The 16205-nt window shown below is 41.4% G+C and overlaps 1 protein-coding gene across 1 annotated transcript in view; it reads right to left on the bottom strand.

Moving 5' to 3' along the window:
• LOC135496832 (uncharacterized) overlaps window positions 1-16205 on the bottom strand; it is a 160954-nt gene that overhangs the window by 21306 nt on the left and 123443 nt on the right. Inside the window, exons 85-101 of the mRNA XM_064786375.1 lie at window positions 15705-15916; window positions 14734-14879; window positions 14129-14262; window positions 12650-12898; window positions 11862-12274; window positions 10736-10984; window positions 10252-10455; window positions 9529-9703; window positions 8684-8952; window positions 7908-8069; window positions 6716-6857; window positions 5512-5660; window positions 4791-5093; window positions 2920-3094; window positions 1573-1778; window positions 951-1137; window positions 188-349 (exon numbers count right to left, since the gene is read on the bottom strand). Coding sequence (XP_064642445.1) covers window positions 188-349; window positions 951-1137; window positions 1573-1778; window positions 2920-3094; window positions 4791-5093; window positions 5512-5660; window positions 6716-6857; window positions 7908-8069; window positions 8684-8952; window positions 9529-9703; window positions 10252-10455; window positions 10736-10984; window positions 11862-12274; window positions 12650-12898; window positions 14129-14262; window positions 14734-14879; window positions 15705-15916 — 3537 coding nt within the window. The remainder of the gene's footprint in view (window positions 1-187; window positions 350-950; window positions 1138-1572; window positions 1779-2919; window positions 3095-4790; window positions 5094-5511; window positions 5661-6715; window positions 6858-7907; window positions 8070-8683; window positions 8953-9528; window positions 9704-10251; window positions 10456-10735; window positions 10985-11861; window positions 12275-12649; window positions 12899-14128; window positions 14263-14733; window positions 14880-15704; window positions 15917-16205) is intronic.

Genomic DNA, 16205 nt, shown 5'->3' with positions numbered 1-16205 from the left:
GCAGCGAGGCTGGTGACCACGTGAGTTTCCACCACGGTGGAAAGGTTTTCACCGCGGTGAAAGCCTCTAAAATATTAACAAAACTAAGCAGTAAAGTTTAAAACCTCCGAAGGAAATACAAATTGCATTTTTATTCAAAATGTCCCTTATGGGCTTCCGTACAACTGATCTTGACTGTGCTACCTACGTATTCGCTTGATGTTTTTATCTCTGGGTTTAGACCATCCAAGAGAAACTGTAGTCCCATCTTCTGACTGTTTGGAATTTTTAGGGACGTCCGATACCGTTTTCCCTGGTATTGAAACCTTTTGGTCTTTGACGATAGGTTTCTCTAGTAACACCGTCACGCCTGGAATGCAATCAGGGCCCGGTCGTTCAGAAGCACAAAAGTCACGTTATCCCTAACGGTTACGTTATCTCTTTCAGTTAAACCCATTAAAATTTTCACGTTAAGACTTAACGTCTCTGTTAAAAAGCTAACGTTGTTTTGAACAACTCAGCCCAGGAGTAAAATGTAGTAGACTGGATATAACAGTATATCGCATTTTTTGACTGGCATTTTTGACATTGAGATCATATCTGTAATATAAGGTCAAGCAAATTGAAATTCTGATAGGGTACTAATAATATTTAAAGCTATATGGTGGCCCAGAATTATTTTCCCTCACACAATGGATACACAATATAATTACATTGTCCAAAGGAAAATAATGCTGGGCCACCCTGTAGATCAGGATCAAATTTCAAAGATATCGATGCAAAACCGACTGCTTTATTGGACTTTTAAAACGGGACGTTTTTTCAGATCACCCGATATATATACTACATGTATCTAGTTTCTGCAAATTCGTATGCATAATAGCTGCGCTACAGCATTGTGTATGCTGACTGCACTTTTATTTTCCTTGGACACCAGTAAGTACGAACGGCCTTCCTTGGGCGCTGGTTACCTTTTTCGTCGACATATTTCGCCTGTAATCCTGCGGCATTGATACAAATGACTGTGACGTAATATGTGTGATTATGACGCAAAATGCCGGCAAGACCTGTCTTGATACCGCCGGGGTACTTTCCTACAGATGTCATGGGTAACATGTCAAGGTCACCAGGTTTTCTTCCAATGCCCCACTCATATCCCTGAAACATAATTTTATGGATTGATTCTTGATCAAAACGATACAAAAAGCGAAACAAGTGATCCACGTAATCAGGTATTCTCGTGGCAGCTTCAGATAGATAACAAATGAAAGGCGATATCAGCTTTACGACACAAAAGTCAATGGCCCCTTTACATGCTTCCCGAAATGAGTGGCTTGCATTGGAACTAACTTTACATTAAAGGCATTTAAGTGTGTTGGTCAACCATGACTATCTCCTTTGTCCCTCCACCATAAGGCCTAGTTTCCCCTTATGACATCACTATGTCGGACACTCAGCGCCCCATTTCTGGAAAGGTGTATAGCCAAATGTTGCTGATCATTGTTGTCTTGAAGATTTTATGTTACTTCATGAGACCGAGGTTAACACAAAACGACTCAGCAATGGCGCCGGGGTTGCGTCCAATGGACTTACCACCACCATGCTGTCATTGTCCACGGCTCTCCAAACAGCTTTGAGCGTATCATTGGATGATTGGTAGCTGACTGGTCTATTCTGACCCTGGTGTGTGTCAATGTACGTCACATTTATGTCATTGTCAAATACACATGGGGTATTGTCTATTTGGAATCCCTTCGAGGAGCTGACGACACTGGCACCCGATCCAAGGACAGCTTTTACTGAAAGGTAGGTTGTCAAAGACTCGTTAAACCCACATGCTACTGGGTCGGAACACAAGGACACACTGCAAACCGCACGGCCGTAGATCAGCTTTTACTCGAAGGTAGAATGTAGTTAACACTTCACGTCATCAAAAAAGAACACTTCATGCCGCGTAGCAGTTAAAATCACCACAATATATCTGATGATCTAAAACGTATTTGAAATGCTTACAATACTGACACAAAACCATCAACTTAAACGCCACTGATTAAGAATCTGCGGAAAAACTGAGATTTTTGGAATATATGCCCTTACCATGCTTACAGCAGTATGTGCAGCCGTGCCAGGGAGTTTACATGAAAATGAAAATTTCCAAAACTACCCCATTCAATAAAGGTTGCATGACATACCACTCCTGGTATTCTCTTTTTTTTATTCCATGAATAGTTTGGCAATGCGTTATTTCCTGCAGTCTGAGATAAAATGGTAAAGATTTCATCGAATCTGCGTGTATTGTACGCGCCGGTCACCGATCCGAAGGTTGACCGCGCTCAACGTTGCTTAACTTTCACTCTGGGGCCAACGCGCCAACCACTGGGCCATAAAGGAATTCTCTCATGGCCGGCGGGTTAAGCCGTTCCATATAACTGGGGGTACTATACATCATTCCCCCCTTCGGACAAAGATGGATCGTCCTCGATCCTACCGCTTCATGCGTCTCAGTACCGAACTACAAATCCAGAGCTCGCATCGCGTGGGAAGGTCTGCCAGATGTATTATACGCGCCGGTCACCGATCCAAAGGTTGACCGCGCTCAACGTTGCTTAACTTCCACTCTGGGGCCAACGTGCCAACCACTGGGCCATAAAGGAATTCCCTCATGGCCGGCGGGTTAAGCCGTTCCAAATAACTGGGGGTACTATACACTGTGAGAGGAGGCCATGGAAGGATTCACTCTGGAAGTTCATCATGCCAATTTTTTACGGCACCTCAGACACTTCGGCGAGTTATATGAATGGTAAGTGCACTACGGCATTGTGTAACTAAATTTCTATTTTTCCCGACCACCAGTAATTTTTATCATCAAGTGTTTTTTTTTTCTTCATTGGAAGACGAGACGGACAAGCAGAGCTACAATAACAGAATACATTCACTTACCTGTCAAGAAGTAGACAATTGCAGCAGGATCGCTGCTACTTGTTACGATAGGTGTTATCGGCAGAGACAGCCCAGTCAGACTAAACTTGATATTTTGGCCTTGATTGCTCAGGCAGGATTTGTCGCAAGAGTAGATATCGCAAGGGTGGATGCATGGCACACACGGCCTGGAAATCTATGAGTAAGTATATATGTGATCACAAGCGTTGCTTTTGAGAGTCAAACGACAATGAATCATTTTATATCTCGAGTAAGGCCTATCTAGATGCATAGAAAAACAAGGACTGAAGCATTATTGTGAAGTATCCGACCTGCACAATAGCCTCTCTTACTCGCAGATCAGTTACAGTCCAAATAAAAATTGTCATCCCTATCTTCGCGTCATCGGCGCGTCGAGGTTAAGATTTTGATCCGAGAATGAGAACGAGGTGGTATTTTGACGATAGATACCGTTTTTCCTGTTGTCAGAAATGAAATGAAACAGTGTGTTTATAATGCTTGGTATGCCTAAAAACAATAATACAAAACAACTAGTTTGACATGATGACGTCAACCAGAGAAAAGAAACTCATCTCGTTCTCGTTCTCGTTTTCGGATCAAAATCTTAACCTCTACTGACATGCTAACCAGCGCGAATGTTCTGCGTAAAGCTCTGTACACACTGACAACATTTTGGGAAACATGTTGGCCAACATGTTGTCGAGGTGCGATGTTATCGAAAATTTGGCCCTGTATACACATGACAACATTCGACAACATGTTGGGCAACTTGTTATCGAATGTCTCTGAGAAAATGAGGATTTTGGAGGGAAATTCATAAACAATGGAAGATTCCAAGAGAAGAAGATGCATTGTCGGGGGCTCTGCCATAATTTTACGTATCCTGATTGAAAGACGGCAAAGAAGACGTAAAGATGAGAAAAGAGTGTGGACAAGACCATGGATATATATGAGAGACCAGCATGGGGCCTACCACTGTCTCCTGTCTACTGTCATCCCATAAACAGGCACAACTTTCCCATACTGCGATAAGTTGTTCCACTTCACTCAATAACCATTCCTTGCTGGAGGCTGCTATTTTGACTACATCACATGGCTTCAGGTAGATCATGTGATTTGTGGCCTATTTCTGATTGGATAAAACTCGACAACACTCGGCAACAAAATTGATTTTGTATTATTTCGACAACATTTGAGCAACATTTGGCCAACATGTTACCGAATGTTTCCGAATGTTTCCGAACTGTACACACTGCCAACATTTTCGATAACATCGCACCTGGACAACATGTTGGCCAACATGTTTCCCATAATGTTGTCAGTGTGTACAGAGCTTAAGTCTAGCGTAGGTCGCGCGTAATTTACGTGATAGAGAGATAAGCGCGTCACTGGTGCATCATTGGCGCGTACGTTGACATGAAGCAGGACGGAAGTCAATGGTGATTTGGACTGTACAATTCTGGTTCTTGCTTTTGACACTACTACATTGTAGTTTTCTTAGTGATATTTGATAGCGATAACAAATTATGAAGTGAGCAGGCCTAAGGCTGAGCTGGATGACAGCGTGTTTTGTACTAGGAGTTTAGACAATGCGTCGATGATTTCGCAAGGTGACCAATCAGCAAATGTTTCATTTTGAGAAAACTCCACTCAATGATTCCGTATAGTTTGGATGACTCCCTGAACCCTGGAGGTCAGCAGACGTCAGCAGAGCTACCTCTGTCAGTCAGTGTACTGAAGAAGTCCTTCGTGTAAGGACGAAATATTTACAAGGTAAAAACTTCTGCTTGTGATAAAATAACTTTTATCGACCATCAACGAATGACTCATCCCAACATGGTACATGTGCAGTAATTGCAATACATTCTTACCACTTTATAAGATGCAACGTCCGTTTTCAGAGGGCCTGTTCCAATACCCGCCTCGTAGCTGATGATCGCCGAGGTTCCGCCACGGAACACCTTCCCGTGTCGGCAGAGGAGATTCTTTGAAGGTGGAAGTCGCGCATAGCTAAACCAAGCAGTTGCTGTCCAGTCTCTTGACTTAGGAATGAAGTTATTCCTGTTCCACAGATTGAATACCAGTTTCGTGTTGGATGAAAATTCTTCAATTCCACATATCTCACCAAGAAGGCTGCTACTTGAGGCTTCATAGACCTTGAAGCACCATTGAGGCTAAAAGCAAAGTTGCAATTCATGTTCGTAGACGGAAGGAACGTTGACTCTGAAACTCTAACACCCCCCCCCCCTCCCCCATGATGCATGTACAGCATGGGCATAGCAGCTAGCGGGGGGGGGGGCAAGGGCCAGATGCCCCCAGAAGTCACCAAAACCTGTTTTGACCATGATTTTGACCATAATCCCCCCCCTCCCAATATAAAAGGGTTCCGTTTTCGTGCCAGTGTTTATGAGTTTTTGATTGAGATAATAGACGTTCAAGTCAGGTGCCGAGTTGGATTTGACGGAACGAAGCCATAACCATGGTGACTAAAAAGAGTTCATTTTGAAGATCAACATTAATTGTTTGAAAACAATTGACTTTGTAAGCATAAGTTTCATTCAATTGAGTTATATTTCTGCTCAAATTAAATACCTGTTTTGGGTCATCGGTGCGGTAAAATACTTTTAGCAAATAGGTATGTGACTCATTAGCCGGGTTGAATTTCAGATCACGCTTTTCCTTTAGAGTGTTAGAAGTCTCATTAAATGAGCTACACCACAGCACGGCAAGTGGGGATTTACCTGAAATAAACAACGGTAGTTAACTTTATTGAATGGAAACAACCAATTTGGGACCAAAACAAGTGTCCTTAATCAATAGAGAGATTGTCCTTAATAGAGAGGTGTTCGCTAAGGGAGGTTCAATTGTACTTGTAGTGGGACGTCACTTTTGGGCTGCCTTGATTGTGAAAACAACTTGGTCTTCTTCAACATTTGGTTTTGCCTAAATCTCATTTTGGGACGAGATTTGCAAATCAAGAGAAGACTTTTTCTTCACCATGGCGCTAAGACGATTTTTTAATGGATATTTTTTTTAATGAAACTTGGCACATTGAAAGATATACACAAAGAAATGAACTGAAAATTTCATCAAAATACATCCACATATAAACAGTACAGTTGAGAAAATGTCACAATCAATGCACAACATCAAAGCCTACTGACACATTCTTTAAAAAAAATGTTGTTACCATGGGTATATAGTGTAATGTAAAAATGATCGTGATGATCTACAAAACCTAACTTTGGAGAAATAGGCTAGGTAGTTTCTGCACACAGCAGCCCAAAAAGGACAGTGAAACCTCCTTATGATGCCGATTGTAGACTAAATAGGCGACATCAGATCAAAGACAAGCCCTTGAAGACTCCTCAAAGACGCAGTTGTTAGATCAATCATATTCACCTTACTTAGCTAGAAGATAAAATATATGGCAAGAGGTAGCCGACTGGCACTGAAAGTTTGCTTCTGCCACGTTCTAACAATAACATGCCTGACTTCCTTACATTGGTTACGCAGCGGTTGAGCGTCGGCTTTGTGATCAGGAGGTCGATCGCGCGTTAGATATCTGGCCGGTGCCACTTTGTAACTCTCAACTGGCCTGGAATCTCCACGCGTGCGCCAGATTATGACTGCCTTTGGTTCTCCAGAAAGGTTTCTGGATAGGCTTGGTAATAACATGTTTATGGACAGAAGATAACAGTGAAGAGCGCTATACAAGAACTCACTATTATCATTGCTCCACGCCGATGGGCAAAACAAACAAAAACAATCAAAAATAAAGAAGACAAATCGTTACCAGCAATGAGTTGAAATCCACATGCTCGTTTTCTTGTAAATTCAGTTGGAGCCTTCTTCAGCGCAACTGACTTTGATTTATATGAAGTGGGTCCCTTGGCGGCCTTCATTTTCTTGTATGCATCACAATCACACGGGCAGTCCTAAAAAACACAGCACGATAACTGTAACGATTTGACAAAGCAATACAGCTAATTTATTCTTCATCTTTAAAATTGGCAGATACATGATAGAAAGGATGCCGGGAGTTTTCTGTCAATGTTCAGGCAGATGCTTACACTTAACAGTGCCCTATATCTCTTTATCTGTTTTCAACAACGTTCAGATGACAATATTGTAGTAAGGTTTCGCAATCGACCAGTGACTACTTCACTAAATTTTGTCGTGAACCTTACCGGGTGCTTGCGGCAACTCACTGATATGTTTCCTCGCCAGAGAGCAGGGGACTGCAAACACCCATCTACCCCTGCACTGAGTCTGATAAATATTAGCATACCCCTGGAAACACCTCTGCTCTGATTTTTTGGTAAACTCTGACCCCTGCAAATTAAAGGCCCCTGCAAACACCCCTGCTTTGACGCTGATGCTGATTGGCTGATGCATGCCTTTCATTAATTGCTAAACAAAAGAAGTGCCAAGCCGTAGTCCCCAACACAATAATGAACTTGAGTGCAACCACAGGGGCGAGGTCAAACAAAAAGTCAAAATGTCATGGACCCTTGACATGGTCCTACACCCCTACAAACACACCTGCCAAGTACCCTTATAAACATCCCTGCCATCGTACCCCTGCAAACATCCCTGCCATGTACCTAAAGCAAAACTGATATAACCCTGCAAAGACCCCTGCTCATTCAAGGGTGTTAGCAGGGGTTTATTTGCATAATTCGGCCGCCTGCAAACAGGGCTGAAAACACCACTGCGAACACCCCTGCTCCTACCCCTGTTCATGCGGGGGACTGCTCGTGCAGGAGGACTGCTTATAATGACCGCAGCCTGATACAGACACCTCTGCAAACACCTCTGCAAATACCCCAGACTTATAGTGGGGGGGGGATATACGGCCATTATACAAGCTACCGTATAGGTAAAACTTCCTGGCTTGAACGTCTTGTCTTAATAAGGAGAGTTTCAGCTCAAGTATGTTTGCAAACAATATTTGATTCTTCAGAGATGAATGTAGGACGTCTTACATCTGGGAGAGGTGTACTGTAACAACACTCGCAAATGCCGTCACTCTGGGTCCAGTCGGGTTCATCATGCCAGTTTTGTTCTTGCAGTTCATCATCTGGACCATCCCACAAAAGCACACTTGTAGTGGCTAAACCATCACCATCAGCAGCACGAATGGTAACCTGAAATAATCCAAGCAGTAGAACAGAGTGATATGAAATCTATACAATCATGTGATGTCATATTTTGCTTCCAGCTTTTATAAGCTTCAATATTAATGATACATTTAGCGCAGGTTTCATGATATTCACAACATGTTGTTAAACGCATTCTCAGCTCGTGTTTTATCAATTGGTACCAGCTTTATGATTGCTTCCAGGCAATACTAGAGACGAAGGGCAATAATTTGGTAAACCCTCGGTTTAGACCATTGTACTAGATGAGCACGTCTAGCTCGCCTTTTGTGAATTCTCATCTGATTCTGGTCTTGAATTATATCCATACTCCACATACTAAAAGATTATTGAAATATTTCTTTCAGACGAGAATTTAACCGAATCTTACAAGAATCTTGTAATAATAATATGAGGAAATGAATTAGATCCGAAAGCAATCTGCGTCAGACCGGCAACCGGTGATCAGAATCTGTACGTCAGCCTAATCTTAACACCAGCGACCACATTTTGATCGCGTACGTGTCAGTTGCCGTTGGTCATGCATCCGAGTGTGAATTCGGCTTTAACCCGACTATTTTATTAAGATAGGGGCACACATGAAAAACAATGAAGACACTTACGGAAATATCTCCTCCCTTATCGATATCAGCATTCCTAAATATGGCCCCTGACTGGAGATACGTGTATCCAGCCTCTACCTTTGTCAGTGTGCTTGCATAGCTGTTCTTCCCCTGGTACCTATTCGCATTTTTGGAGTACATGATTCCCCAGTAGACGCCTTTTTTAACACCAAGGCCGACCCCATCGTACCATTTCCAGGTAGAGTCAAAATCGACTGACCGATCTGGGCATGGTGTTCCGCTCTTCGTTGGCCAGTGAAGGAATGTACCTTTAATAGAACTCATTTCATTCAATCTATACTGGTTTACAACAGTGCCAACCCATAGTAATATTTGTTATTGCGGAAATGAACTTGTATGAATGATATCTAGGATTAAGAACGACTTTTCTGTAATACTGCTGATCAATAAATTATGCCACTTTCTTCTACCGAGGCTATAAGAAGTAGTACAAACTACAATCAAAATGGTTAAGAATTACTATTTTGATAGTTAAAACTGAGTCTTTCTTTGAAATACTCTGGTTAAAACAACTAATTTCACATTTGGTGCAATAGCAATTACCAGAATGACTACGAAATAGTTATCTCTACTGTTTAATTCTAAGAGCGCATTAGATCAGTGTACAGTAAAGGTATGCACAGAGAACCCTTACAGATCAGGGCTGCAAGTTGTTAGAAAATGTAGCAAAAGCTGGACGACCGGGCTCAGACCCGAGACGCTTTTACAATAAACTCGACATACATATATATGGCCCTGGTACTTTATTCCAATCGATAGTGCAGATCTTCATAACATGGGCTCAGAAATGAAAATTTCAGAATAATGTACGTGAAAAATCTTACCATGTACTTCTGTTGTGTCCTTCTGCCAAATGGTCTCCTTCGAGAAATCACGACCATGGACAACTTTTCCTGCGCCTGGAGCAGTTATGTCAACCAATATCGCTTTCGAAACTGACTCTACGAATAATTCAGCCTTGTTGTAAGTCCTCAGTTTTACAAAGTAGGGCTTCCCTTCCTGGAGAGAAAAATCGCATAAGTCAACATGGTCAATGAGATGGTTTCAAAACAAGCCAGCATATCGTAGATATGGGACCATCATGCTTATCTGCTTAGAGGTAATGTCTTTATGGAAATTATGAAAAGGTATAAAGGATAGTAGGTAAATATAAATTTTACAAAACTTTTAAAATTGATGCATTAAATCGGGGGTAGAGATCACTAGCACCGTTTAAATCAGCCAAAGACCCCACTATGCGATCCCTTCTCCCCGCCATACATCTGTATAAAAATGAAGGTTACAAAATGATCCCGTCCGGATCCATTAAATTGATAAGAGAAAAGTGCATATGATCATGAGTAGCTTAAATTTTCAACGTCTATAGGCTTTTCTGTTTTTTTCTTAATTCTCACTTCGTTTTTAGTAATTACGGAGAGGTTCCGCGATACATGCATGCATGGGCAGCTCCAACTGACGACTGGAAAAAAATTAGCAGACTACTTCAGGAAAGAGAAAATAGAAAATAACGCTAAGATGACTTTTTTATTGTATCTCTGTGAACTTACGATGAGTGTCAGATCAATGAGGCTGTAATTTGCATAATTTGGGGTCAGTTTTAACCAGTCCACTTCCGGACGAAGTGTTTCCCCTGAATTACAGGTTGATGCAGTCCAGAGTGAGATTTCAAACCTTTCAATCCCAGAATCAGGATCTGAGTATCCTCTCCATTCCGCGGCGATCTGATCTGGCCATTGAGTGAACGTTACGCCCTGCAATGATGAGAAGGAGACATACCGTGAGAGGTGATTTAACTTAAGAATGAAACGAGAAATAAATTGAAAGTTATGTCATTTTGTTTTGATCCCCGGAAAACAAAAGTGTGGTCTGAACGAACCAAAAATGTAATCAATGGTCCCCCTCTTCAAAGACATTCACAGACAAGACTCTAATAACAGCTCATTACAAAGGACTATTATTACTAAATCAAAATTGTATCAATACTATGTTGGGACTCAGGTGTTCATTCTGAGTACATGCTTTGGCTCGTACCATATTCCAGTATGGGCCTGTCTTGAGTTCTCCTTTTCCTTCTGGCGGCGTTGCATCCACTATGAACTGGTGCCATACCATCATACACAGCCCTGCGCCGTCCGTCCCAACCACGTAGATAAAGTATTTGCCTTTGTGAGTGAGATTGGTGTTTTTTAGTTCGATCATCGTTTCACCTCCCACCTGCCTCAATGGGACCACTGGGAAGTACTTTTCATGCAAGTTACCGCCCGTCGTTTCGCTTAAAATCTGGAAAGAAATGTTGCGGCTGAGATAAACTCCCCGAGTGAATTGACTAGAAAAAGAAGAATTTTGACGGTTCCACAGATTTAAAAGTCGAGCATGCTACGAATATTTAAGTTCAATTCAATTCGATGGCGTTTACTCACCCAGCCGGCAATTTACAAAATTATGTAACTCGTTATCTGTAAACAATGTAAGTGTCCCCACACAGCTACAACAACAGCCAAACGCCACTTTTAGATTGTAAGATAATGGTTTTGATCATAAGCGGTCTTAAAAACTGAATCACATGAAATGATAAGAAGACGCATCTGGCAACTAGTTCATTTATTTCTTCTGTAAACCACCAAATCTTCCGGCGCGCTTCATTCTCACGTGGATGATGTCAATGATCGAGAATCGCAAGAACAAAAATGGAGAATGTTCTTTTATCAGAAGTACCAAAAGAAATTTCGCAATCTGCCAGAAATAAAAAGCGGGAAAATTTCATTTTTTCAGAATTATTTGTCGAATCACAAGTAAAGAGGCACGAATTGGTGGTAGAAATCATTTGAAAAGAATAACATGTTGAAATTTCTCTGTGGAAAGCAAAACAATTAGTACTGGCATTTTTCCTTTGACCGTATAGCCGACATGCTGTACGTTTTTTCCTTTTAAAATGTGTTCAAATGATGCCCTTTATTCACAATTACCAGATGAAAATACTTTCATTTTGCAACTACGTTTTGTGCCGTTGCGAACAGACCATTATCAAATGATTTTAAGAACCCTAGCATACATACAGGCCTGTGACGCAGCTTATTGACATGCCATCTATCGATCTTGGCGGAAATGCTGATTAGCCGGGATGAGCACATTTCCCTTCAAAAACTGGTCAACTTACCAGCTGCTTACAAGTCACATTCTGTGGTAATACGGTATTCGCCACGCCCACATGGTAGAACAGCATCCCAACCTTGGACTGGAAGTTCTTCCATTTGATGAGAAGGTGGGTCAAACTGCCCCAGTATTCCGGCATGTCAATCTCTCCACCCTCTACACCGCCATCATAGCCAGCTCGGAAGCCATTTGAAGTAACCTCGGCCATGGCAGTAGAGACACTATGAGCTCGGACAGTGAAGTAGTAAAATCCATGCTTATTTAGGTTGAGATGTCTCAAAACGGTGGATATGTTTCGGCCGACGTTAAGATATGCGTGGATGTTGTTTCTGGTGTGGGGAAATCGTCTATCTGTTCCTAAAGCCACTTCGTAATACGAGACCTTCTGGTGCTCTTTCACAGTAACCCCAGCAGAAGCTGGTTAAGAAAGAAAAATGGTCAAATTATTAGTAGCAATTATGACTTATTATAAGGCTTGATTCTCAGCAACCGAAAGTCCCTACTTGCAGAAGAAGGACAAGATGTCAACAATGATGGGCCAGAGAGATCTTTGTCTCGGTAGAAACGTTTTGTGAGTTTTTTCCCTTCAATATTTTTGTCAAGGTTTAAATAAATCAGGAAAATGAAAACATACCTCATTGCAATCCTCAGGGTGAAACAGACAAAAAATACTGACAAACCACATTAAAAATGATTGAGTAGTTAATAAATGAATAGATAAATATGTGCATATAGTGTTGGTATCAATATGATCAAGAATCGATAAAGATATAACGATTGTTGCCTACTTACTGCTTATTTTTCTCCTTCCGAAATCATGCCAGTTTGTGTCCACCTTGGTCAACGATTCCAAGAAGTTGAGGTCAAATCCAGTAAGGTCACCATCATTAACCCTTCCAGGCAGCAACTGATCCTTGCGGATGGTCAGACCATCAGACTTCCTCCGGTTCATTAGACCCAAAACATTGGTCGATTTCACTTTAATTTGGTACTCTTCGCCGTCTTTCAACTTCAGGTCATAGTGGCTACCATATGTTTGACCTGTAATATCAGACTGAAGGCTTACACGAAGTATCAACAGGTGATGGCAGGAGAGGGTCATGTGATTTGAATAGAGGAATGATAAAGAGTGCCACCGGGGTTGTTCATTCTTGTAGAGGATAAAAATTCATATTATGAGATTATTGTTTTTTGTTCTGCTGGGCCACTGATACTTTGCTTTGGTCCATTCTATCCAAATATTATTTTGTTGCAAATAAACTGTTGTTTGCCACGTTTATTTTTAAAACTAAATTTCGCCAAAAGGCTATCTTGCGTGATCTCACCCCAGCCTGAAAAATCGTTTTTCATAGCCACCACCGGGGGGGGGGGCCTGAATGTATATTTTGTATTTTGGTTATCTTCGACAGGATTTTGTCGTGGCACCTCTTTCTTATAGGAATCAACGAATTCCTGTACGGTATATCCGACGAGACAAAATTTGCTGTCTTTTTTTAAAAAGGGGGCAAATTTCATTCATTACACAATTTGAATCAATAAAATATTTCATGTTTGAAAATCGACGGCCATACTGTGTAAGCTCCCGATAGGTGGAAAGTGTGTAGCCACTTTTGGCCAATTTCGAGGCAGTCTAATTAAGTAAAGCAGGAGTCTGCATGTGAGTACAGACAGTTCCACGGATGCAGATAGAGATTCCTTGGAATGTCATTCCTTTTCCTGAAGCCATGACAACCCAAAGAAGCTGTCAATGAGGCTGCTCGAAAGCACATGCATTCGGTGATCCGATAACATCTGCCAAGGATTCATTATAGAGCGTTTGTTAATTTAAAGCAGTTGGATACCAGTATAAGTAATGCTAAGTGAGAGCACTGCAGACTATCCATGTCTTTGTGTACATATGGTCGTGATGCCCCGCACTGATCAAATACCACACAAACAGTTTTTGTGTTCTTGTTATCTCGTTTGAATATGACTACAGTTCTATGAATGCTCTTATTTATTGCATTACGAATTGGATAACCAAAATAGGAGCTTTTTCGAGCCATCTGATTGTGATTTTGATGCACCATTTTAACATCTTTTTCGGGTTAACGAAGTGACCTTGAGAAAGGAGTCACATTTCCCGGAAATCCTACTTCGATCTTCGGAATACGTATACCGGCACAACTCGATCCGAGGAATACCGGCAAAACCTTTGGTGGCGATTCTTCAGGGTAAGTACCCATCACTGACATTTTCATGCAGAGGAGGCATCGTATTAATTCATTTTACCATTAGTTGATGTGAAGTTCTGGATCACCTTCCCGTCTGCACGTTCAATTCGCCATTCATAATCTAAGGCTGGGCAGGGGTCACCCCCGAAATCCCATCTGGCACTCAGCATCTCTAGGTCAGTTTGGAAGTCTCTGTAAACAATAAAGAATTTTATTTAGTCTTTTAGGGCATGCTTTTGGAGGTGTGTCAGCTGGGAACATTATATTCCTTACCAAAAACAGGACAAAGGAAGTATTGTAAAATAAATAGCATGGGTCTTGATATCAGATATCAGTGGTATCATTCATGGTAAAGTTATAAATAGACACTCTCCAAAGAAGCCACGGAACAGTTCACAGGCTAGAAATCAAGGCTCATCGAATTAATTAGGACAAGAGCCATTGTGCCCTAGAAATGTAAATTATATGTACAGTGGAACCTCCTTTAGCAGACAACTCTCAATTAAGGACAACCTCTCTATTATGGACACTATTTTTGGCCATTTCCATTCAATTAAACCTCTCTAATCAGGACACCTCTCTATTAAGGACAGCACTTGTCAGTCCCAAGGGTGTCCTTAATAGAGAGGTTCTACTGTAAATGAATACAACTCCATAACTTACTTGTCTTCCAGTGGGTTATTTACATCCCATACATACAGTGGCCGTAGAGGCTTTGCACCCTGTGGTACATAGCTTAGATAAACGCCATTACTAGTGGCTGATGTTGAAATGCCTGCTCCGTTGTATGCCGTGATGCTGACGTAGATCTGAAAAGGTGCATCCTATTTCAATAATTTGTTGTTTAATTTGATTTAGTCCAGTTTCCAATCATGCCGTCCAGCTATCATCAGTTCACGCCGCCGGGATTATTAAATTAGCGCATTACATTTCTACTACGCTTGATCACTATTCGGATTTATTACTATCTTCCCTCAATAAGCATGAGCCTAATCCCTCAGCACCAAACAAAAGGGACGCACAGCCACGACTTTCATCAAAGGACGGAAAACAGCCGAGATCGACAATAGCTCTAAAAAAATTTTGTTTTCAGTTAATTAAAAAAAGTAAAAGAGCTATTTGTGATATACACATTTGTTGGCGAACTGTCTCGTTCCAAAAAGCGACAAAGCACATTACTTTACCTTTTATTTTTTTAGTGGCTAGGAAATATTCCCGTGATAAATGAACTGAACGGCTAATACCAAGGGTCATCAGGCCAATCTCGATAACAAGTACACCAAGAAAGGCTTCGAAATGGGGGTGCTTACGGAAAAATCATCAGGGGCAAAGAAACGTAATGCTTCAGGTTTGACACTAGTCATTCTTCCGTTTGACCTCTTTCGCTGAACTTGCTATCACTGCACTGTCCCAGGATTTCCAAAAGATGCCATAACAAAATTTAGCCATCACCTAAAATTATGACTTCCAATCAATGCATGGTATTCCAACCCTTTTCTAATGCCATATAGGTGATCTAAAATTGATCTTAGATGACCTGAACAATTTTTAAATCGACTTTGAATTCGAGTGAACAAAACGATTTATACATATTCTAAAAACAGTGTACTAAGCATTTTGTCTGACTTGCTCACCTTCTTTTTTCCTTGCAGATTAAGCCCTGTAATCAGATAGCTGTTATCTGTTTTCGGCACTTTGGTGTAAGGCCTAATCTGCGCTCCTCCTGGGCTTGTCCCCACAGCAAGATGTACGCTAGCTATGCCAGTCTCTGGGTCTGTGAAAGGGGTCCAGGCAACACCAATGCTATGTAGCGAGTTCCGACAGGTTGCGTCAATTGATTGGCATTCTGAAAGTTTGAAATCATGCAAGGAATGAAATTGGCCTCTCCTGGATGTTGTGTTCAGAAAAAAAATCTGTTAATATATTTATGCCGCGTTTGTTGATTACGTGACTGGACAATATGGATTCAATTCAAAACATTGTTTTTCTCGTATAACTTCTCCAGCATCATGTTGATGATTTGAATGCAATGGTATTCGACCGCATATACTCACATAAATCCATTCTACAAATTGAAGCAATGTTAATGCCTCCCTTTCCTGGTTACTTCAATAGTCGGACTAATTATCTCGATC

Source organism: Lineus longissimus, chromosome 12 (assembly GCF_910592395.1).
Source record: "Lineus longissimus chromosome 12, tnLinLong1.2, whole genome shotgun sequence".
NCBI lineage: Eukaryota > Metazoa > Nemertea > Pilidiophora > Heteronemertea > Lineidae > Lineus > Lineus longissimus.
This window is presented reverse-complemented; position numbering and strand designations above follow the sequence as displayed.